This window comes from Garra rufa, chromosome 13, assembly GCF_049309525.1.
Source record: "Garra rufa chromosome 13, GarRuf1.0, whole genome shotgun sequence".
Lineage (NCBI taxonomy): Eukaryota > Metazoa > Chordata > Actinopteri > Cypriniformes > Cyprinidae > Garra > Garra rufa.
The window spans coordinates 40,526,260-40,548,746 of record NC_133373.1 but is presented as its reverse complement, the minus strand read 5'-3'; the positions used below and the strand labels follow the sequence as shown (position 1 = coordinate 40,548,746).

At 40.6% G+C, this 22,487-nt stretch overlaps 2 protein-coding genes across 2 annotated transcripts in view; one reads left to right on the top strand and one right to left on the bottom strand.

Annotated features, from left to right (window-relative positions):
- Positions 1-22,487, top strand: part of LOC141348667 (DLA class I histocompatibility antigen, A9/A9 alpha chain-like) — a 100,066-nt gene that overhangs the window by 6,589 nt on the left and 70,990 nt on the right. The window lies entirely within an intron of this gene.
- On the bottom strand, positions 9,221-11,585 carry LOC141283706 (major histocompatibility complex class I-related gene protein-like). Its single transcript, XM_073817020.1, has 5 exons — positions 11,452-11,585; positions 10,820-11,077; positions 10,448-10,723; positions 10,062-10,352; positions 9,221-9,961 (listed from the first exon to the last, which is right to left on the bottom strand). The coding sequence occupies exons 1-5, from the start codon at positions 11,498-11,500 to the stop codon at positions 9,804-9,806; spliced, it is 1,032 nt and encodes a 343-aa protein (XP_073673121.1). The 5' UTR covers positions 11,501-11,585; the 3' UTR covers positions 9,221-9,803.

The following is a 22,487-nucleotide window of genomic DNA, read 5'->3' as shown; positions in this document are numbered from 1 at the left end:
TCGGAATATCAGATATTTCATAATATAGCGAGCATGCTTGTGATTATCAATAATAATTAAAGGGAAAACGAAATAAAAGCGATCCATGTGTCTTACAGTGTTGTTGTGGATGCGGTGTGTCACATGACGCTTCGCCATGGATGTCACGATCCAGGCGGGGTTGAGGAGTGGAGATGGATGAGGAGAACCGAAGTAGATGAATGAATAAAGTTTATTGAAAATAAAACACTGTAACTAATACAAACAAAACAAAAACCGGGAGTATATGATGAGCACATGAACACAAGCAAACAGAGGTAACAGAATCATTGACGGACAAATGGGGAGTGCACACACAGACTCTTAAATACACTGAAACGGGGGCGTGGTCACAAACGAGATAACAGGATGACGAGGGGGAAATACAAATATGGGCATGGAAGGAACCAAAAGGACTAACCAAAAGGGGGAGAACAGACTAAACCAATAGAACTAGAAACAAGAGGGGAAAAACACTTGGAAAACATGACAGAACAGGACAAGACACAGACATGAATCTGACATTACCCCCCCCCTCCCCTGAAGGCGCGTCCCGCGCCTAATAACATCCAAAGGGGAGGGAGGGTGGGCGCCCTGGAGACCGCTAGGAGGACACAGGGGACATAGGTGGTCACCAGGGCGGATCAGGGATCTCAGATGGCCATGGCGGGTCTGGGGGTTCAGGAAACCATGGCCGGGTAAACAGTCCAGGTGGCCATGGTGGATCTGGCGGCTCAGGCATCCATGGCCGGGACAATAGTTCAGGAGGCCATGGCGGATCTGGAGGCTCAGGAAGCCATGGCCGGGTAAACAGTCCAGGTGGCCATGGCCGGGTAAACAGTCCAGGTGGCCATGGCCGAGTAAACAGTCCAGGTGGCCATGGCCAGGTAAACAGTCCAGGTGGCTATGGCCGATCAGGGGAGTAGCCCCCCCCCCCCAAAAATTTTCTTGGGGGAACCTAGGGTATAGTCCACACAGGAGAGCACGGAAGGGTGCGCAGCAGAGAGCTCCGGCTCAGGAGGGCGCGCTGGAGACAGCTCCGGCTCAGGAGGGCGCGCTGGAGACAGCTCCGGCTCAGGAGGGCGTGCTGGAGACAGCTCCGGCTCTGAAGGGCGTGCTGGAGACAGCTCCGGCTCTGGAGGGCGCGCTGGAGACAGCTCCGGCTCTGGAGGGCGCGCAGGAGAGAGCTCCGGCTTAGGAGGGCGCGCTGGAGACAGCTCCGGCTCTGGAGGGCGCGCTGGAGACAGCTCCGGCTCAGGAGGGCGCGCTGGAGACAGCTCCGGCTCAGGAGGGCGTGCTGGAGACAGCTCCGGCTCTGAAGGGCGTGCTGGAGACAGCTCCGGCTCTGGAGGGCGCGCTGGAGACAGCTCCGGCTCTGGAGGGCGCGCAGGAGAGAGCTCCGGCTTAGGAGGGCGCGCTGGAGACAGCTCCGGCTCTGGAGGGCGCGCAGGAGACAGCGTTGGCTCTGGAGGGCGCTCTTGAGGAGCGGGCTCTGGACGGCACTCTTGAGGAGCGGGCTCTGGAGGACTGTACGACCCCAGCGGAGACTCTGGCAGAGCAGGCTCTGGGCGAGCGGTCACTGAAAGACGCTCTGGCAGCGCAATCACAGGAGGGCGCTCTGGGGGCGCAGTCACTGAAGGACGCTCTGGCGGCGCAGTCACTGAAGGACGCTCTGGCGGCGCAGTCACAGGAGGGCGCTCTGGCGGCGCAGTCACTGGAGGGCGCTCTGGCGGCGCAGTCACTGGAGGGCGCTCTGGCGGCGCAGTCACTGGAGGGCGCTCGGGCGGCGCAGTCACTGGAGGGCTGGGCGGAACCAGCGGAGACTCTGGAAGGCTGGGCAGAACCAGCGGAGACTCTGGAAGGCTGGGCGGAACCAGCGGAGACTTTGACTTGGCGGTCGCCATCTTGGGTGCAGACTTAGACTTGGTGGCCATCTTGGCCGGGATTTCAGGTTGGATGGTCATTTTGGCCGAGGGTTCTGGAACGGCGTTCATCTTGGCCGTGAACTCAGTAACGGCGGCCATCTTGACCAGGAACTCAGGCTTGGCGGCCATCTTGACCGGGAACTCAGGTTTGGCGGCCATCTTGGCCGAGGGTTCAGGAACGACGGCCATCTTGACCGGGAACTCAGGTTTGGCGGCCATCTTGGCCGAGGGTTCAGGAACGACGGCCATCTTGGCCGGGAACTCTGGAACGGCGGCCATCTTGGCCGGGGATTCAGGCTTGGTGGCCATCTTGGCCGAGGACTCAGGAACGGTGGCCATCTTGCGGGCAGACTCCTGTGTGGCAGCCATTTTGCGTGCAGACTCATGTGTGGCAGCCATCTTGCGCGCAGACTCATGCGTGGCAGCCATCTTGCGTGCAGATTCCGGCATGGTATCCATCTTGTGAGCTGGCGTGGCAGTCATCTTGTGAGCTGCCATGGTAGCCATCTTGTGAGCTGGCGTGGCAGCCATCTTGTGAGCTGGCGTGGCCGCCGGCAGACTAGAGCGCTGGGCGGAGGCCGGTAGATGAGAGCGCGGGGAGGAGGCCGGCCGCATCGGGCTGAGGACAGCAGCGGAGCTTTGGAGGACGACTGGAGATTTGGGACTGGGCTGGCGGCTCGAGCCGTTGACACGGTATGTGGAGGTTCTCGGTTTAGGGCAGGCTGGCGAGTTGCGCTGTGCCTGGTAGGGGGCCGGAAGATGAGACTTACTCGGACTAGGAATTTCTTCTATTTCAAAATCAGATCCATTTAAATAGAGAATGAGATTGATTAGCTCGATCAAGGAAAAATTACAAACGGGGAGATCACAGCGAATCGTCTCATCGTCCAGCCCCAAAACAAACACAGCGCAGATGGCAGCTTCATGCCAGCCTACCTGGTGGGAGAGCTCGATAAATCCCTCCACATACCGTTCCAACTCTCGACCGCCTTGCCGCAGTCCCCTCAAGGAAGCCTCAGCCCGATTCATCCTTGTTTTGGTCCGTCAATCTGTCACGATCCAGGCGGGGTTGAGGAGTGGAGATGGATGAGGAGAACCGAAGTAGAAGAATGAATAAAGTTTATTGAAAATAAAACACTGTAACTAATACAAACAAAACAAAAACCGGGAGTATACGATGAGCACATGAACACAAGCAAACAGAGGTAACAGAATCATTGATGGACAAATGGGGAGTGCACACACAGACTCTTAAATACACTGAAACGGGGGCGTGGTCACAAATGAGATAACAGGATGACGAGGGGGAAATACAAATATGGGCATGGAAGGAACCAAAAGGACTAACCAAAAGGGGGAGAACAGACTAAACCAATAGAACTAGAAACAAGAGGGGAAAAACACTTGGAAAACATGACAGAACAGGACAAGACACAGACATGAATCTGACAATGGAAACAGTAATGCGAAACATTCCAAAATAACGGTCGCCTAAAAAAACTCACTCTTTGGGGTTAGATAGAATATTTTAAACTCACGTGTGAAAAGGTTAAAAGGCTCAGGAATCTTTTGCAGGTGTTTAGAGTTGATTCAGATGATTAGGTTATTAGCTCGTTTAAAGAACCTTTTCATGATATGCTAATCTTTTTAGATAGGGTTTTCATGAGCTGTATGCCAAAACATCAATATTAAAACAATAATAGGCTTGAACTACTTCAGTTGTGTGTAATGAATCTAAAATATATGAAAGTCTAATGTTTATCAGTACATTACAGAAAATAATGAACTTTATCACAATATGCTAATTTTTTGAAAAGGACCTGTGCATTGCTTAATGTGAGAAATTGTTGTACTTGTAGAGAAAATGTCACAAACTATAGGCAGAAGACAGGAAGAGAAAAAAATAAGAATAGAATCCACACTTACACACATATGAACACACACACACACACATTGTAAAACTTTTCCTTGTATATTTACAGTATAATACTGGCAGCTGGGTTGCCAGCCACATTCTGTTTTTTTACAGAACCACAACTGTAAACTACATTTACAGTATTATACTGTAGTTGTAGTATCATGCTGTAATTTAATTTTTGTTTACAGTATGTACTGTAAAACTTTTCAATTTCAATTTACATTCTGGCAGCATGACTTTATTAAGTATTGTAATGTAACAGATAAATTCCTGAGTTTAAGTTTAGGCAATGAGATGTTACATGTATGTGTGTGGAAGGCATTCTGTCCCTCGGGGCTTGGCGTAGGCAAGAAAAAGTGCACGCGCATGATGAGATGAGAGCACCGCCGTGTTTGGGTGTTGTATGTGAAGAAGGAAAATAAAAAGTATGCACCTTTCAGTGAACCTTTTGGTCTTGTTTTCATTATTTTATTATCATAAAAGAGTTTAAGCGAACCCAATACGAACGCTCGGTTACATTGGTGGCAGCGGTTTTGTTTTGAGTATGTTAAGTGAGTATTTTAAAGTATTTCGTCGGTTGTTAAACTAGTTAGCTTAGCTTCAAAAGTTTATAGTGAGATAGCGAACGCGGTCAATGGATCGTCATTATGTGGTGCAAAGATGATGACAGTTTTACTACGTTACGGGACTGTAATAGAAGCAATAGGAGCGTGCGAATTGAGTTGCCGCCGCCGTTCTCCGGGGAGGAAAGACAAAGCTTCGTGGGCTGGGCCAGACAGTTTGAAGTGGCTGTCAAAGCGCTCACGGAAGGGAGTGGAACCGCTTCCTACAACTATGAACTGACAAGGATTTTGCCTACACGATTGAACAACGCTGCTTTCTCTCTATGGGACAGTCTCCCTAATGCTGTTAAATCGGACTATGAGGCAGTGAAAGAGAAGCTAAAAGGCTTTCGGAAGGAGACAGTTTATGGAGCGATTCAGAGCCAGCTTATCTGCCCGTCCTCGCGCAGCACGTGAGAGTCTAGAGGTGTATGCAGCAGAAATAAGTCGGCTAGTGGATGAAGCTTTTCCCTAGTACGGCGACAGAGCCCAGCGGGAGGAACTGCGGTCAGGCCAGCCGCCAAGTCGAAAAGCACGGTCAATCTAGCCGCCAATATATTTCGACGGTCGTGCATAAACTGCGTATTATGGTAAACACGTCCGAGAACTGATCCAAATGGCAGAGCTCGTCTAGAAAGTGATTTTTACCATAGCGCTTATATATATATATATATATATATATATATATATATATATATATATATATATATATATATATATATATATGTATGTATTTATTTATAATATATATATTTATTTATTTATTTATAATATATATATATATATATATATATATATATTTTTTTTTTTTTTTTTTTTTTTTTTCTCTGTTTCTGCTTTTAAAAAGCTATAAATATAAAAGTTCTAGATTGCACAGACTACTTTCACCTCAGATTGAGAGTGCACCTTGCCACAGTGCTAGCAGCAGAGTTTCAGGATTATCTGATGTGGAATTACAATATAAGAGCCCACCCAAATCTGATTTATACACTATTTCTCCATATTTTAAAAAGCTATAAAAAAATAAAAGGTCTAGATTGCACAGACTACTTTCATCTCAGATGGAGAGTGCACCTTGCTACAATGCTAGCAGCAGAGTTTCAGGATTATCTGATGTGGAATTACAAAATAAGAGCCCACCCAAATCTGATTTATACACTATTTTCTCTATATTTTAAAAAGCTATAAAAATAAAAGTTCTAGATTGCACGGACTACTTTCATCTCAGATTGAGAGTGCACCTTGCCACAGTGCTAGCAGCAGAGTTTCAGGATTATCTGACGTGAAATTACAAAATAAGAGCCCACCCAAATCTGATTTATTTGTTGTTTTGTCTCTACTTTAAGAAGCTATAAAAATAAAAGTTCTAGATTGCACAGACTACTATCACCTCAGATTGAGAGTGCACCTTGCCACAGTGCTAGCAGCAGACTTTCAGGATTATCTGATGTGGAATTACAAAATAAGAGCCCACCCAAATCTGATTTATACACTATTTTCTCTATTTTCTAAAAAGCTATAAAAATAAAAGTTCTAGATTGCACAGACTACTTTCACCTCAGATTGAGAGTGCACCTTGCCACAGTGCTAGCAGCAGACTTTCAAGATTATCTGATGTGGAATTACAAAATAAGAGCCCACCCAAATCTGATTTATTTGTTGTTCCCCTTCAGTCGAATCACTTCGACGTTACATTGGGATCTTGCTTGAGAGACCAATCATCTCTGAGCCTTATTCAAAAGGCCAATGAAAATTGGCGAGTGGTGTGTCCGTGCCAGCCACACCCCCGTACATACGGGTATATAAGATGGCGGCGCACATCACTCAAACAGACTTTTTGCTTCAGAGCCAATGGTTCGAGCTGTCTACAGCTGTTACTACGAGCCATTCATCTTCTTGTTCTTCGAGAGTTCATGCTCTCTCTCCGCTGGTTTTTGCCAGATCTAAAAGAGTGTATTTCATCCTGCGGGCTGCCGTTTTCACGGCATCAACAAAGCCTTTGCAAACCAGCGAGCAGCCCCGGCGAGTGCACTGCTGCCCCCGCGGCTCCTCCCTGGGCAAACCGGGATCACAAAAGAGCAATTTCTCACGGCTTTTATAACGTTCTTTTCAGAATGGCTTTTCGGCCGTGCGTTTCTGGGTCCTCTCCTCAGCGGACAGACATGAAAGCTGCCTCACGTGCCTGGGCTTCGAGCACGCTGATGCGGCTTTCATGGATGGTTCATGCCCACACTGTGAGAGCATGACCATGGACACGCTGAAGTCCCGCGGCTCGTTCACGAGCCGGCTCCCCCGCCTTCCTCCCGCCCGGTCGTTAAGCCGTCAATGCTTTTCGGCCGCCGCGGTGAGGCCCAGGGGGGACATTCAAATTACTGTAGAGAATGCTCTGCCGTTAGTTGAATGTATGTTGCTTGTCTGTTGAAACAATGTTGTTGAATGTCAACTGATGCACTGTTGACATGCAACTAAATTAATACTGATAACTAGTAGAGTGTCAACAGATGGACCATCAAAATAAAGTGTTACCTCATGATTTATAACATTTTAATGAAAGATTCTCTCGCCTTTTCTCATCACATTGTTCTTCTCCATATTCAGGTACCTCTGCAAAACTTTAATGCAAATAGGATGGTAAACATTTTCATACATAAATTTTACTTTTAGCCTTTTTACTTGGTCCCATGTTACCATCCATGGAATTTTCATCTGGATATCATTTTTTCCCATGTCAAAGGTGAACTCTTCCGTGTTTTGTCCACTAAAAGCATCCCAGAAATACCTGGCTTACCATTGCTCAACAGGTCGCATCCGGCAAGTCTCTGTTGAACATGTATACCTTCAAATGAATTAAAAATGCATAAATAAATAATAAAGATTTGTTATTTTTTCCTGACATAGTACATTTAATTTTCTTGCTTCTACACCAAAAGCTTTAGGCAAATAAAAATATAAAAGCTATGTTATTAAATGTTCTGTGTGCTAATAGTGATATGTAGACTATAGTTCTCACCATCTGTGTGATTTAGATGTGCCTTAAGATAATCTGCTCGATCTTTCATGCTGTTATACATTTCACGAAATACATGAACAGCATCAGTTTGCTCTTCATCATCGTACTTTGAATCACTCAGACTGCGATGTAAAACAGTCCATGTGATCGAATCATAATATCCTATTTGCACATCATCCAACATCACCACAACACTAAACTCAGGAAATGGTGTTTGTCCACCTATATATGTCACAAAAGCCATTAGCGAATGCGAACCTGTGGATAAACAAGAAGCATACATTAGTATGCCGTCAAATCAGACCATTACATATGACAATGCATTCCTCTACACAAAGAGAGACACATAAGGAAAAATAATAAAGTATTAATTAATTAATTTGTTTGTTGTTATTATTATTAGTAGTAGTAGTATTATATAAGATGTTTCAGCAGTGAAGGAGCACAGACTTATCTACCTCTGGGATAACAATGAATGTACATATACTAAATTAATATGAATTTATGAATATATAAGATATGATTTAATTTAGCAACCATTTTGTTATTTTTGCCAATTTTTGAAAGGAAACAAACGATGCTGCATCCTTTCAATTTCATTTCTGATTGGTTGGCTGGCCTTCTAATTCAATCAGTGATCAAAACACATCTGTTAGAAAGTATATTTAAAAAAGTGAAAATAAAAAAGAATTATATGTTTTATATTATATGCATCTGAGTTGTGCAAATGATTCAAAATGAATGAAAAAATGACTAAAAAGTTAACTTAATCACTGTCTTAGTATGGAAATGAATGTCTGCCTTTCAAAAAAAAACCTCACCCATTTCTTTTTTCAGAAAGACAATGTGATAAATAGAATCTAAACAATAAACAACATACAAGATGTTACTGTTAATCAATATTAAATATCTGAGCATTTGCAATGCTTACAACTCACAACTGCTGCCTACATTTCTGAAATACCATTAAGCAGTTCAAAATGATATACAAAATTACATACCTGCTGTAGCGACTGCTAAACATGACCACACAAACACAAGAAAGAACATTGCTCTCTAGATTAAACTCCCTGTAATTCAAAATACAGGTGTATTGTTTCTTCTTGCAGATCTCAGTACTATATTACAGTGTCCTGAAGCAAGCCGGAGAAGAGCTTGAGCTGAAGTTGAACCTGATTTACCGGTTTTCAGTTTACTCAGTTCTGTTTAGCAGTTACTTAAAACGAAAGTCTACCCAAACAATAAAATGATCTTATGAACTACTTGATAATTTAATCATATATGTTCATAATAAGTTAAGAAGCGTGTCATATTCATGTATTGTGAAGAACTCATGCAAGAAATGCAGAAGACTATTACTTCTTGGCTGCTTAAGGTTTGCTGTATGTTTTTTTTTTTATATCAATATTCAAGCTCGCTTTCACTTCAAGGTTTTGGTTACTTGTGGATATGGGTGTCGCTACGAGGAGGAATGATGGGACAAATTCTTGGGCAGAAAATTCTTGGGAACTGGGGCAGAAGGTGTTGCAACCACTATAAATGCAATAAATAAATAATGTACTGATACCAATATTTGGTATACCAGTGAAATTCACAATTCTAAATTCCAATTTTAATATCACAGGAACCAGACCACAACACAGCTCTTAAATGTCAGCAAAGGTCACAATAATTACACTGTAGATGGCTTTAAACGGCACCATTCATTCACACAGAAACACATAGACATAATATTTAGCACTCTTTTTGCACTTTAATATTCATAATCTAATCCACATTGCAATTTTGTTAAATAAACAGCACAATTAATGAAATCATATTGTGTGGACCCCCTGCTGTAACAGACTTGTGTTAAATTGGTATCTGAACGCTGAACATGCTCCTCCTGAACTTTAATAAAACATAATTTCAAATGTATTCAACAGAATAATTTTCAAGTGATCTTTAATTTAATGAAACTGTACAGCAGAAATATTCTTCATAAAAGAATACATTTTATTCTCCTTTCTACACCTGTCGCACCAGAGACTCCAATAAGAGAGTCATCCATCCAGATGAGATTATCAAATATTTGGATTTTATAGAAGACGAAATACTTTGTATAATACTCTGGAATTTGGACCAGTGCAAGCTCATTTATCATCTTGAAATGAGTTTTAATTTTTGAAAAAATTGGTAAATGAAATGATATATCAATAAATATTTGTGTTGTTGAAATCAATACATGTTTCAAAAATTCGAATTAGAATGAGGAAGTTTAAACAGTACAAACAGAGAGTAACATCAACATGAAATTGAATATGGTGTTTGAAGAAGTGTCTCAAAAGGAACTACTTTAATGAACTGAACTTAACAGAACATTTAGCAGGAGTTTGTCTCTTCCTCCATGTGATGAGTGCAGTTATGATGAGAACAGCCACACAGATGAACACCAGCACACTGAAAACTACAGACAGACTAAAGGATCCTGGGTCAGATTCAGCCACATCTGAAACGAATTAAATAAATTAATTAATAAAATATTCAAGATACACATAGATAAAGTATATTAAACCTGCTCTCTGCTTTAAATGAGTACTTTTCTTTACCAAATGTAATGTCCAGTTTGTTGTCCAGACTGAGGTGCTTCATTGTGCAGTTGTGTTTATGTCCCTCACGTAGCTCTTCTTCCCTGATCACTAAACTCTTCCTCATCTGGTAAGTTCCGTCTCCGTTGGGCAGAATCTCTCCTCCTGTGATCTGATCATCATCCACAAGCTGACCATCTCTGAACAGGGTCAGGTTAATGTGACGGGGGTAAAAACCAGTGGCCAGACAGCTGATCTGAAGCCCTTGAGAGTCTGGGAGCATCTTCCTCAAGAGTCTGACTCTGGGTTTCACTACAGAGAAGGATGATAAAACAATACACAGTGTAACTGTCACACCAAGCACCACATCACAGCATTGTGTATAAAGATAAGCTTGATTCTCTTACCTTTTCTCATCACGTTGTTCTTTTTCATTTGCAGGTAACTCTGCAAAACTTTAATGCAAACAGGATGATATACATTCTTATATAAAAATTTGATATGAAGAAACTGTAAATGGTCCCACATTATCCATGGTAATTCAATCTGGAAATTATTTTTCTCCTCATTGAAAATGAACTCCTCTTTATGTTGTTGATCAAAAGCATCCCATGTCTGAAGTGGACCTGGTTTATCATCATTCAACAATTCACATCCAGCAAGTCTCTGTGGAACATGTACGCCTTTAAAAGGATTAAAACCAACAAATTAACAAAGATCACAACCAATTAAATTTCTATACTTGGTGGTATACTGGTGCATGTTAATGTTCTCATTACCGTCTGTGTGATTTAGATGCTCCTTAAGATAAAATGCTCGAGTTTTCATGTCGTTGTACATATCACGAAATATAACACCAGCATCACTTTTTTCTTCATCGTAGTGTGTCGAATCATTATAAGACCGATGGACAGCTTGCCGTGTGGTCGAGTCATAGTACATCACTTGAAGATCATCCAGCATCACTACAGCACTGAACTCAGGAAATGGTGTCTGACCGATGATATATGTTGCGAACGCCATCAGTGAGTGAGAACCTTTGTAAAGTAGTAATAAAAGTACATATTATGGTGTCATATGAGACATTTTGTAATGAACGTTTTGCACATCCTCAGCACGAGAATTCACTCGGTATAGTCGGCAAAGCAACTTTCGCTTGTACGCAGCCTACAGTAGGCTAGTTTCACTTTCGAAAAGGTTGTTTAGCCGAACAAAAGGGCAACATGAGAACAGATCATTTAAACACATTCTGTGACCAAGTTCAATTACTTATGTAATCCTTCTAAACGATTCCTACTTTTAATAATGCCACACTATATACATTTAGCTACGGTGTGTTTTCGACATCACATACAGCGAATGGTTAAAGGACATCTGTAAAAGCACAAAGAACATCTGTAATCTGACTTACCTGCTCTGACCGCTGCCAAGTATGACATTAGATATACATAAACTAGCATTATTGTCTGTGTACAGTAGTTCTTGAGCCACTTTGAACCGCTTTTTCTGAGCTGCGGTCTTCAGTAACGCCTGACTGGACTTTACCTTTTGACCACTGGGGGCACGTAGGCTACTGTTACAGAAACTCATCAATTCTATGCATGCTGAGATTTAGGATTAGTCTCAGTGTATTTTTATGTCACACTATTAAACACTGTGCAAACAGCAATTGCCAAACCTCATTTAAAAATTTACTGCAGTTTTTATTGCTCTCACTTGAGTCGTTTGCAGTTTTCGACTAAAAGCCATATCTGTAGCCTATAGTCTATTAAATTTTAACCATTGTTCCAAAGTCTTCCAAGTTTATGACTGAAATTCCAAATCTTGTTTATTTTGAACTTGACATTTTCTGATTTGCCAGATGAGTCCATATACAGTTTCGGTTATTCTGATCAAATATCAAAGAAAAGTAGAAAAGACAGCACATTGAAAAAAGTACAAAATGAATAGTAGCATACATATGCATAAATAGTAAAAAATACAACAGTACATGAAAAATTCTGATGGTAGAAAAACATTTAACATTTGTTTAGACAGGATGAAAAGCATGACAAAGATTTTCATCATTCACATATACAATTACCTGGCTAGTTCAAACACTACTTTTTGTAGCACCATGCATCACACACATAATAACTAAGATGCCAAGAAGATGCAAGATGACAAGAAGATGCAAAAATAATGCAGAAAAGGAATTTTCCACAAAATCTGACTCAACAGTGCATAACTTGATTTAATATTATAGACTCACCTCAGTGAATTGAGATAAGGCATGAAGATGAGTTTGGACACTTATTTTTATGTACTTGCTCAATTTTCTTCATTTTAACAAAATAAAAATAAATGGGTTTGCATTTGACATTCACTCATGGGTAGCCTACCAATAGCAGCTACAAATTGAGGTGGGGCTGATTCTGAGTTTTAGCACTATCATATATGCAGATCCTTTTGATTAACCGCTTGCACGTTTTACATTTTAATTGCTGAACTCACACAGACACACTTTTGGAAGTGGTCTAGTGTACTTATGTAATTCAGCCTGAAGGTGGCACTGTAATGTTGATTGACAGACTATAAATATACCCAGTGCAAACACTACCAGTCATAAGTTTTTGAACAGTAAGATTTTTAATGATTTTTTAAAATAAGTCTCTTCTGCTCGCCAAGCCTGCATTTATTTGATCCAAAGTACAGCATAAACAGTAAAATTAAAATGATTTTTTTTCTATTTAAAATAACCATTTTCTATTTGATACATGATCCTTCAGAAATCAAAAAATATTTATTATTATTATATTGAAAACAGCTGAGTAGAATTTGTTTAGGTTTATTTGATGAATAGACAGTTCAGAAGAACAGCATTTATCTGAAATAGAAATTTGAAAAATGCCTCCAAGTTTTTAAATGGTATGGTGTATAATTCTACAAAAGCTTTTTATTTCAGATAAATGCTAATCTTTGGATTTTTCTATTCATCAAAGAATCCTGAAATAAATTACTCAGCTGTTTTCAATATTGATAATAATAATAATAAATATTTCTTGAACAGCAAATCTATAAGAATGATTTTTGTAGGATCATGTAACACTCAAAACTACAGTAATGATGCTGAAAATGTAGCTTTGATCAAAGGAATAAATAACATTTTAAAATATATACAAATAGAAACAGTTTTTTTTAAATAGTTAAATTTTACTGTTTTTGTTGTGCTTTGGATCAAATAAATGCAGGCTTGGTAAGCAGAAGAGGCTTCTTTAAAAAAACATTTTTAATGGTTTTAATGGTTCATAGTTGATGGTTTGTAATGGTATTTTTAGTGGAAACCATTCAAATTTCTATAATGGTTTCTATTGTTTTTATTTTTGTTTGTTTGTTTGTTTTTCCAGTAGGTTACATGCTATTCACACAAGCACATTTAAACGAAAGGATTTACACTGTAACTGATTTGATATGCTACTCCGCACATTCTCCTGCCTGCTGTTAAAGAGCAACAGACATGTTCACAACCTGACTTACTAGTTGCTAAACTAATGCAGGCTAAACTCATATGTGTCATATGTGAGATTTTAATATATCCAACTCACTTGCATGACTAAAAATAGTCTAGAAAGTACTAAAGATATTGTTTGCAAAATGCTACTGACAGAGTTAAATGTAGGGTTGATTATGTTTATATAAAAGGTCTATGTCTAAAAGTGGATTAATGTTTTGGTGGGGTGCTGCCCCACCTGCCCCTAAAAACGAGTAAAACTTTAAAATAAAAACAGTAATACAGTCTCTCCTCCATCTGCACTTACAGTTTCATCCCCCTTTTCAGAATCTGCTAAACGTTAATTATTTTACTAAAATAAGAGGGATCATATGAAATGCATGTTATTGTTTTAGTACTGACCCGAATAAGATATTTCACTAAAAATTTAGTTTGTCCTGAACAGTTAAACTGCCCGCTGTTCTTCAGAAAAATCCTTCAATTCCCATAAATTCTGTTTTTTTTTTTTGTTTGTTTGTTTGTTTTTTAGCATTTTGTGTATTTTAATCCTATCCAACAATGACTGTATGGTTTAAAGATCCATCTTTCCACACTGAGAACAACTGAGGGACTCATATGCAGCTATTACAGAAGGTTCAAATGCTCACTGATGCTTCAGAAGGAAACATCAAGTGCCAGGGGGTGAAAACTTTTGAACAGAATGGCGATGTGTACATTTTTCATATTTTGTCTAACTATTTTTTTTTTTCATTTAGTACTGTCCTTCAGACGCTTCATTATATTAAGCTACATGGAATTTACCCTGATCTTCAAATTCAAAAAGTTCCTTCTGAAGCATCAGTGAGCATTTGAACATTCTGTAATAGTTTCACATGAGTTGCTTAGTCTTTGTCCTTAGTATAAAGATGATCTCAAAATCATACATTCACTGTTGGAAAGGGTTTAAATACACAAAAATGCTGAAAAAACAAAGAATTTGTGGGACCTGAAGGATTTTCCGAAGAACAGCAAGCAGTTCAACTGTTCAGGACAAACAAGCGACTCATGAACAACTATCACCAAACCAAAAACAACACAGCTGTGGATTCTGGTAAGATCACTGTAGTAAAAATCAAGGGGATGTAAACTTTTGAACTGAGACATTTTTATAAATTCAACTATTAATTTTTTTCTTGTGGACTATATGTGAACATCTTTTATGTTAAATGTCTTATTAAGGTTGGTACTAAATAAACAATAACGTGAATTTTGTACGATCCCTCTTATTTTGGTCAAATAATTAACATTTTGCAGATTCTGAAAGGGAGGGTGTAAACTTTTGACCTCAACTGTATAACCCCAAAACAGTATCAGAAATATCCAGCCATGACACTTTTTAGCTCCTAAACATCCAGGTAAAAAAAAGTGCACTTCTATTGTTGGAGCCATTAATGGTAAAACTTTACTTGGCCATTGGGTGGCAGTATGAAACAATATAATTGTAGAACCATTGTAAGAATCAGGCGGGTGCGCGTTGGTAATCAGGAAGCACACAGTTTTTGACCGCACGGCAGAATAGCGTGTAGTGCTGGACTATGATCTTTTTAATGTCGTCAAGGTATGGACTTTAATGGTAAATATTTGTCAACAAGGAATACTCACAGCAATTTGTTTGAGAAAATCGCTATTGGAGCACAAAAATAAAGAGACATTTGTTTGCATCTATTTCCGCTTGCATGGACTCTGTTTGTACGCGTTCTAAACTTGCTCACTCTAATTATCAACGGCGGCGGCTTAATGGAAAGCCGTTACACAAAGTCAAAAACTGTGCTTCACTATGAGTATGGAAACTTGCTTCCAGTGGCCCGTGCGTGGGTACGGCATGTGAACGCCACTTTGTTATGGTGGAGCATCGTTTGATTCGTCGCTGGATTAAAGTCAACACGTTTGCTTCGGACAGAAGGACGTCATTTGCTTGGATAAAGGCTTCTTGTTTCTGCAATTGAGGACATCGCTTCTTCAAGACGCCTTGAATTTAAATTTTGGATTTGACTCGTTTGGAACGTATTTCTTCGGATTTGCTGCATGGTCGTGGATTACGCTGCAATGTCGTCTCTTCGGGTCCGATAAACTGGATCATAGGTATGTTTGTTGCAACATTATTACAATGGCCATAGGAAATTATGTGTGCACACAATAAGGTTAAGCGTAATTCCAATGCATTGGTTGCCAGTGACTTTCTGACTGAAATTGCTCATCTGGGGTTAATTCTGTTTGTTCACAACTGTTTGCAAAATTGAAAATGAAAAAAGTATGAATTCTGATGGGGTTATTGTGACAGATCAAGGTTTGCCTGGTGTTGATGAGTCTGAAAGAGAAAAAAGACCAGTTAAATTAACAGCTAAAGCTTTGGTAGAAAAACTTGACACCTTGCAAAAATTAAGAAAGTCAAAGTTAAATAAGGCTCAGAAACTAAAAGAATCAATTAATAGGTTAATATGTGAGGACAAAGAATATGAACCTGAGGTACGTTTGGCTTTTGAAGATTTTAAGAGGTTGTGTTCAGAGGCTAAAGACACTCATGAGTCACTATTGGTTATCTTACCGGTTGATGAGGCTGAAAAACATTAAATATGGTCAGGGGCGTCGCTGGGAATTCTGGGCCCTGTGCACTGACTCGGCTAAGGCCCCCTTTTTTTGCGGTCCGAGTTGCGTTAGTTGAAAACGTCGGTCGGATTAGGGTTGTTTATACATTGACCCGCGCATCACTGATTTACATTAGTTAACAACATTTATTGTGATCTTAAAATTATATTTAAAGGAAAATAAAATTTCACTCCTCAGGGGCCCTCCCCCCACTTGGGGCCCTGGTAATTTAGTCCCCCTTTTCACCCAACTACGACGCCCCTGAATATGGTTCAAAGCAAAGATGATATCAAACAATGATTTCTTGGACCGGGTAAATAAATGGTTAACAGACAAGCCAGAATGTCAGAAAATATCTGAAGAGTGTAACTTGGAGATTGAGTTTGGTCCTGGAGACAGTGTCTCAAATGTTGGTCCTGGAGACAGTGTCTCAAATGTGTCTCGTACTACCTCCAGACGTAGTAAACGCAGTTCACGCAGCAGTAGCACGAGTTCTTCTGTATCATCTGCATGTATTCAAGCAGAGGCGGAAAAGGCCGCACTTCTTACACGGGCTGCTGCATTGAAGGCTAAACATGCCATTGAAGTTCAGGAGGAGGAATTGAGACGGAAAAAGGAGCAATTAGAATTGGATGCTCAAATAGCAGCTTCAATAGCGAAGATCACCGTGTTGCAAAAGTCTGATAATCAAAGCAAATTTTCACACAGTTCCAGTTCAAAATCAAAGAAGAGCGAAAAAGGTGTGGTCAATGCAACTGATAACCTCAATTTTGATTCTTCTCAGTCAAAATGTTTAAATCCCAATGCAAATGAATATGTGCCTGTGAATTCAATGCCGGTGGATGCAACTGGAGCAGCTGGTGTCTCTGTTTCTCAAGTCGTAATGGAGGATCATAGGAAAGGATGGAACGATCAGCAAATATTCCATGCATCTGAACAATCTACTCTTCATTATCCTGCTCAAGTGCCACATGATAACTTGGGAATTCATCATGGTAGTCACGTTTTTCCTCCTCCGGGTGATCCCTTGCTTGATGTTCTGATCCCTTGCTTGATGTTTCTGCAAAACCTTTATGAGAAATAGTTTTGCCACTGATATTGCTGCTTCTGTTCCAGCTAAGAAGTCTAGCAATGCTTCATCACAGCAAAGATTCTGTCCTGTGTCGACGTCTAATGAAAACTGTTTGTTTTGTACAAACCAACATCCACTGGAAAGTTGTTTTGCATTGAAGAAAAGGACCCAACGAGACAAGATCGAATTCCTGAAATCCAAGGGAATTTGTTTCGGTTGTTTAAAGACTGGACATTTGAGTAAGGAATGTGAGCATCGTCTGAATTGTGACATTTGTGGAAAAACACACCCCACAATCCTGCACATCTATCACAAAGAGGTAACTGTAAAGGAGCCGGAGGAGAAACGCAAGGTAGTATCTGTTCAAACTTGTGGTCACACAGGGGCCGGGACTGAAAGGAGTCTGATGTCCATTATACCAGTCCAAGTCAAAGCAGTTAAAGGTAACAGAGTAATGCAGACATATGCTTTTCTGGACCCGGGAAGTTCTGCCACCTTTTGTTCAGAGCACTTAAAGAATGAGCTAAATCTGAGTGGAAAGAAAGTCAACATTCTCCTTCGCACCATGGGTCAGGAACAGTCTGTGTCTTGCAGTGTTATTAACGGACTGGAAATCAGTGGTATATGCACCAATCATTTCTTCCCACTTCCTGCCGTCTATACACAGCAAAAGATGCCTGTTAACTCTCAGAACATCATTACTCAAGAGGAGTTATCCAAGTGGTCATACTTGGACAAGGTAAAGATACCGTACATTCAAGCAGGTGTTGATTTACTGATTGGAACTAATGCAGCTAATGTAATGGGACCATATGAAATAATAAACAGTCATGGTAATGGGCCATTTGCCATTAAGACCCTATTGAGATGGGTTGTCAATGGGACTGTGCAGGAAAACAATGACCATAAGAATGAAGAAGGGCATTCTGTTGTTAACGTTAACAATTTCAGTTGTTAAATTGGAAGAGCTGCTTAACAATCAGTTTAATCATGATTTCAGTGAAAGGACTGCTGAAGAAAGTGAAATGTCAAGGGAAGATCTTCGGTTCATGAGCCTAATGGACAATACAGCCATGTTCCAGGATGGACATTACAGCCTAAGATTACCATTCAAGACTGATGTCATACTACCTGATAACCTCTGTGTCGCTAAGCAACAACTGCATGGTCTAAAAAGGAAATTGGAAAGAAACCAAGAGTTTTGTGCAAAGTATACAAATTTTCTTGCTGATGTTATAAACAAAGGCTATGCTGAGAAGATACCAGATCACCAACTTGATCGTGTGGATGGCAAAGTTTGGTACATTCCTCATCACGGGGTGTTTCATCCCAAGAAGGGATCATTAAGAGTTGTGTTTGACTGTGCGGCAACATACAGAGGAACATCACTTAATAGTCAACTGTTGCAAGGTCCTAATCTTACCAATTCTTTGGTGGGTGTATTGCTGAGATTCAGGCAAGAACCAATAGCTTTCATGGCGGACATAGAAGCGATGTTCCATCAAGTTAAAGTGGCTGTGGAGGATGTAGATTTTCTTTGTTTCTTGTGATGGCCTGGTGGAGAATTGACTAAAGAGCCCATTACATACAGGATGACAGTTCATCTTTTTGGAGCGGTGTCTTCTCCAAGCTGCGCATGCTATGCCTTGAAACAAACAGCAAAGGACATTGAAGCTGACTTCCCATTAGAAGTGATTGAAACGATCAACAATAACTTCTATGTTGATGATTGTTTGAAGAGTGTCTCCTCTGAGGAAGTGGCTATTTCTATGGTTAAAAATCTCACCTCCCTATGTCAGAAAGGAGGTTTTCGTTTGGCAAAGTGGATCAGCAGTAGTCGCAAGGTGTTGCAGTCAGTCTCTGAGGAAGACCGAGCCAAGGATATACAGCAGCTGGATCTAGATCGAGATAAGTTGCCCGTTGAAAGAGCTTTAGGTCTGCAATGGAGTGTGGAAGCTGACTCTTTTCAATTCAAGATTTCCTTGAAAAATCAACCTTGTACAAGGTGAGGCATTCTGTCTGTGGTAAGCTCTGTCTATGATCCTTTGGGTTTTCTTGCTCCACTTATTCTGCCTGCTAAAATGCTTTTACAGGAGTTGTGCAGACAGACTTTAGGCTGGGATGACGATATACCATCACTTTTCCAAAGACAATGGAACCTTTGGATTTTTGAGTTGGCCAAAGTTGCAGAGTTCCAGGTGAACAGATGTTTTAAACCCATGGATTTTGGACTGCCCACTCATGCTTGTTTACATCACTTTGCTGATGCTTGTGAAGCTGGTTATGGCACAGTTTCTTATTTGAAGATGCTGAAAAGTGCAAACATGGTTCATGTAGCTTTCTTGCTGGGTAAGTCCAGAGTAACACTGTTGAAACCTGTGACCATACCTCGTTTGGAACTTACAGCGGCTGTACCAGCAGTCAAGGTTGACATCATGTTGAAGAAGTTGTTGCAATTTCATTTGGAAGATTCAGTCTTTTGGACTGATAGTACAACTGTCCTCAATTACATTAAGAACGAGGACAAACGGTTTCATACTTTTGTCGCTAATAGAGTGTCTTCTATAAGAGACACAACGCAACCTCAACAGTGGAGATATGTACCCTCTAAAGAAAATCCTGCAGATGATGCATCCCGGGGGTTGAAAGTGGAATCTTTTCTGGGCAATAAGCGATGGATTGATGGTCCCAGTTTTCTCTGGAAGCCGAATGACAGACAGTTCCTCCCAAGTGATTCGACTTTGACTGATGATGACCCTGAAGTAAAAAAGGAGTTAAAGGTAAATGTTGTGATCTTGCAGAATGAACACAATTCTACAAGTAAACTTCTTCATTACTTCTCAGATTGGAAACGTCTTAAAGTTGCAGTGGCCTGGATTTTGAAACTGCGGAAACTTCTGCTAGAATTAAGTCGTAAATGACAGCAGTTGCAGTTGTCTTTGGAGCAAATTGACAGTGTTGTTGTAGATGCAAAATTACAGGAATTTAAAGCATCTCTGGGCAGACAAAATGTAACACTTGAGGATCTGTACAAGGCAGAAGTTAGCATCATTTGTTTCAGCCAACAGGAACAATTTCAAGAGGAAATTGCTGTGATCATGGATGGAAGCGTTGTTAAAAGAAACAGTTCTGTTTATAGTTTGGATCCGCTGTTGCGTGATGGTCTGCTGCTAGTGGGAGGAAGACTTTGTAAGTCAGCCATGCCAAGCGAAAGGAAACATCCCATCTTGTTATCAAAAGATCAACATGTGTCACATCTCATACTTCGAGACATTCATGAACAACTAGGTCATGGTGGCAGAAATCTGATGCTTTCCAAGCTTCGGTGTAAGTACTGGATTACAAATGCCAACTCTGTTGCCAGAAAGATAATTTCTAAGTGCGTGATTTGTAGACGCTATAAGGGAAGGCTGGGTGAACAGAAGATGGCAGACCTTCCAGTAGAAAGGATCACCCCTGATTTACCACCTTTTACTAATGTAAGTGTGGATTTTTTTGGCCCCATAGAAGTAAAAAGGGGACGAAGTAAAGTTAAACGCTATGGAGTAATCTTTACTTGCATGGCAAGTAGAGCTGTCCATTTGGAAGTGGCATACTCACTCGATACGGACTCATGCATCAATGCCTTGCGTAGGTTTGTTTGTCATCGTGGACAGGTCTCTCACATAAGGGCGGATAATGGGACAAATTTCATTGGCGCTGAGCGGGAGCTAAGAGAGGCACTCGTTGCATTATACAACGAAAAGATTCAAAGGGCCTTATTGCAAAAGGGAATTCATTGGGATTTTAATCCACCTTCAAGCTCTCATTATGGAGGAGTATGGGAGCGTATAATTCGAATGGTGAAACAAATTCTATGTACAGTTATTCGACAACAAACCTTGGATGATGAAGCACTGCAAACTGTCTTGTGTGAAGCAGAAGCAATTTTGAACGATCGACCCATCTCTAAACTGTCCGATGATCCTAATGATTTGGAAGCTCTTACACCAAATCACCTTCTGCTTATGAAGGGAAATCCTGCATTGCCACCTGGTTTGTTTGAACAGTCTGATGTGTATGCCAAAAGGAGATGGAGACAAATGCAATATATTTTGGACCTCTTCTGGAAAAGGTGGGTACGCGAATACCTACCCTTGTTGCAAGAGCAACGAAAATGGAACAAGAAACATAACCTTGCTGTTGGAGACATCGTGATCATTGCTGATCCTACTGCACAGTGGTGGACAGTAACGAAGTAGTTGTACTTCGTTACTGTACTTAAGTACATTTTTCAAGTATCTGTACTTTACTGGAGTAGTTTTATTTTGAGTAACTTTTACTTTTACTTCACTACATTCCAAGGCATAAGATCGTACTTTTTACTTCACTACATTTCAAAAACATGTCGTTACTCCTTATAATATATCACGTGTTCCGAGACGCAGAAGCGGTGTCTGATTAATGAACAAACTGATTCTTTTCAATCGGTTCGCAAATCGCAACAAACGATTCATTCACGAATTGGACTGATCCAATTGCAGCTGTTCTCGAGTCGACAACTTATTGATTCAAATGAGCCGTTTAGAGCGAGTCTCCAGTCAACTGGATTCACAAACAAGAACCGGGAGATCATGTGAGCGCGTGCGCGAGTGATGCTGCGAAAAGTAAGTTATAATGTCGCATTTTAGGATTAATTATTGTATCTGTCAGTTGTTTGAGAACTAAATCTGCTGTAGAGGGTGATGTATTTAAGCCCTCTGAAATGCTTGAATGCAGACACATTAACATCATTGCCTCTTTTTAGGTCAAATAACATTAAAATAACGGATTAAATAAAATAACTCATGCACGTTCATATTCCTTGCTGCTGTAACATTAACAGTTTTATTAAAATGCTACGTATGTATCCCTATGTGACGTCTGTTTTTAAATTGTTTATTAACGGTATACTTTTTTATATTGTTCGGATCAACTAGCCTAGTACACAGATGTTTATTCATAACCATACTGAAAATAAGTAAATATTGTTAGCTGATGCTAACTTCCTAACAAACAAGCTTGCTGGTGCTAAGTTGAGGTAATTTTCAGATATGAAGTCCACATATTTAAAATCAACCACCTAGACAGTTTACATCTGAGGGAAAAACAAAAGATGTGATGTTCAGAACATGGTACAGAACTACAGTAATTATCAAAGTGGGAAGTAAAGCCCTCTGGGGCATTTGGCCAGGAGTGTTTTTGCACAGACAATGTTTGAGAAAAAATAAAAATATTATGA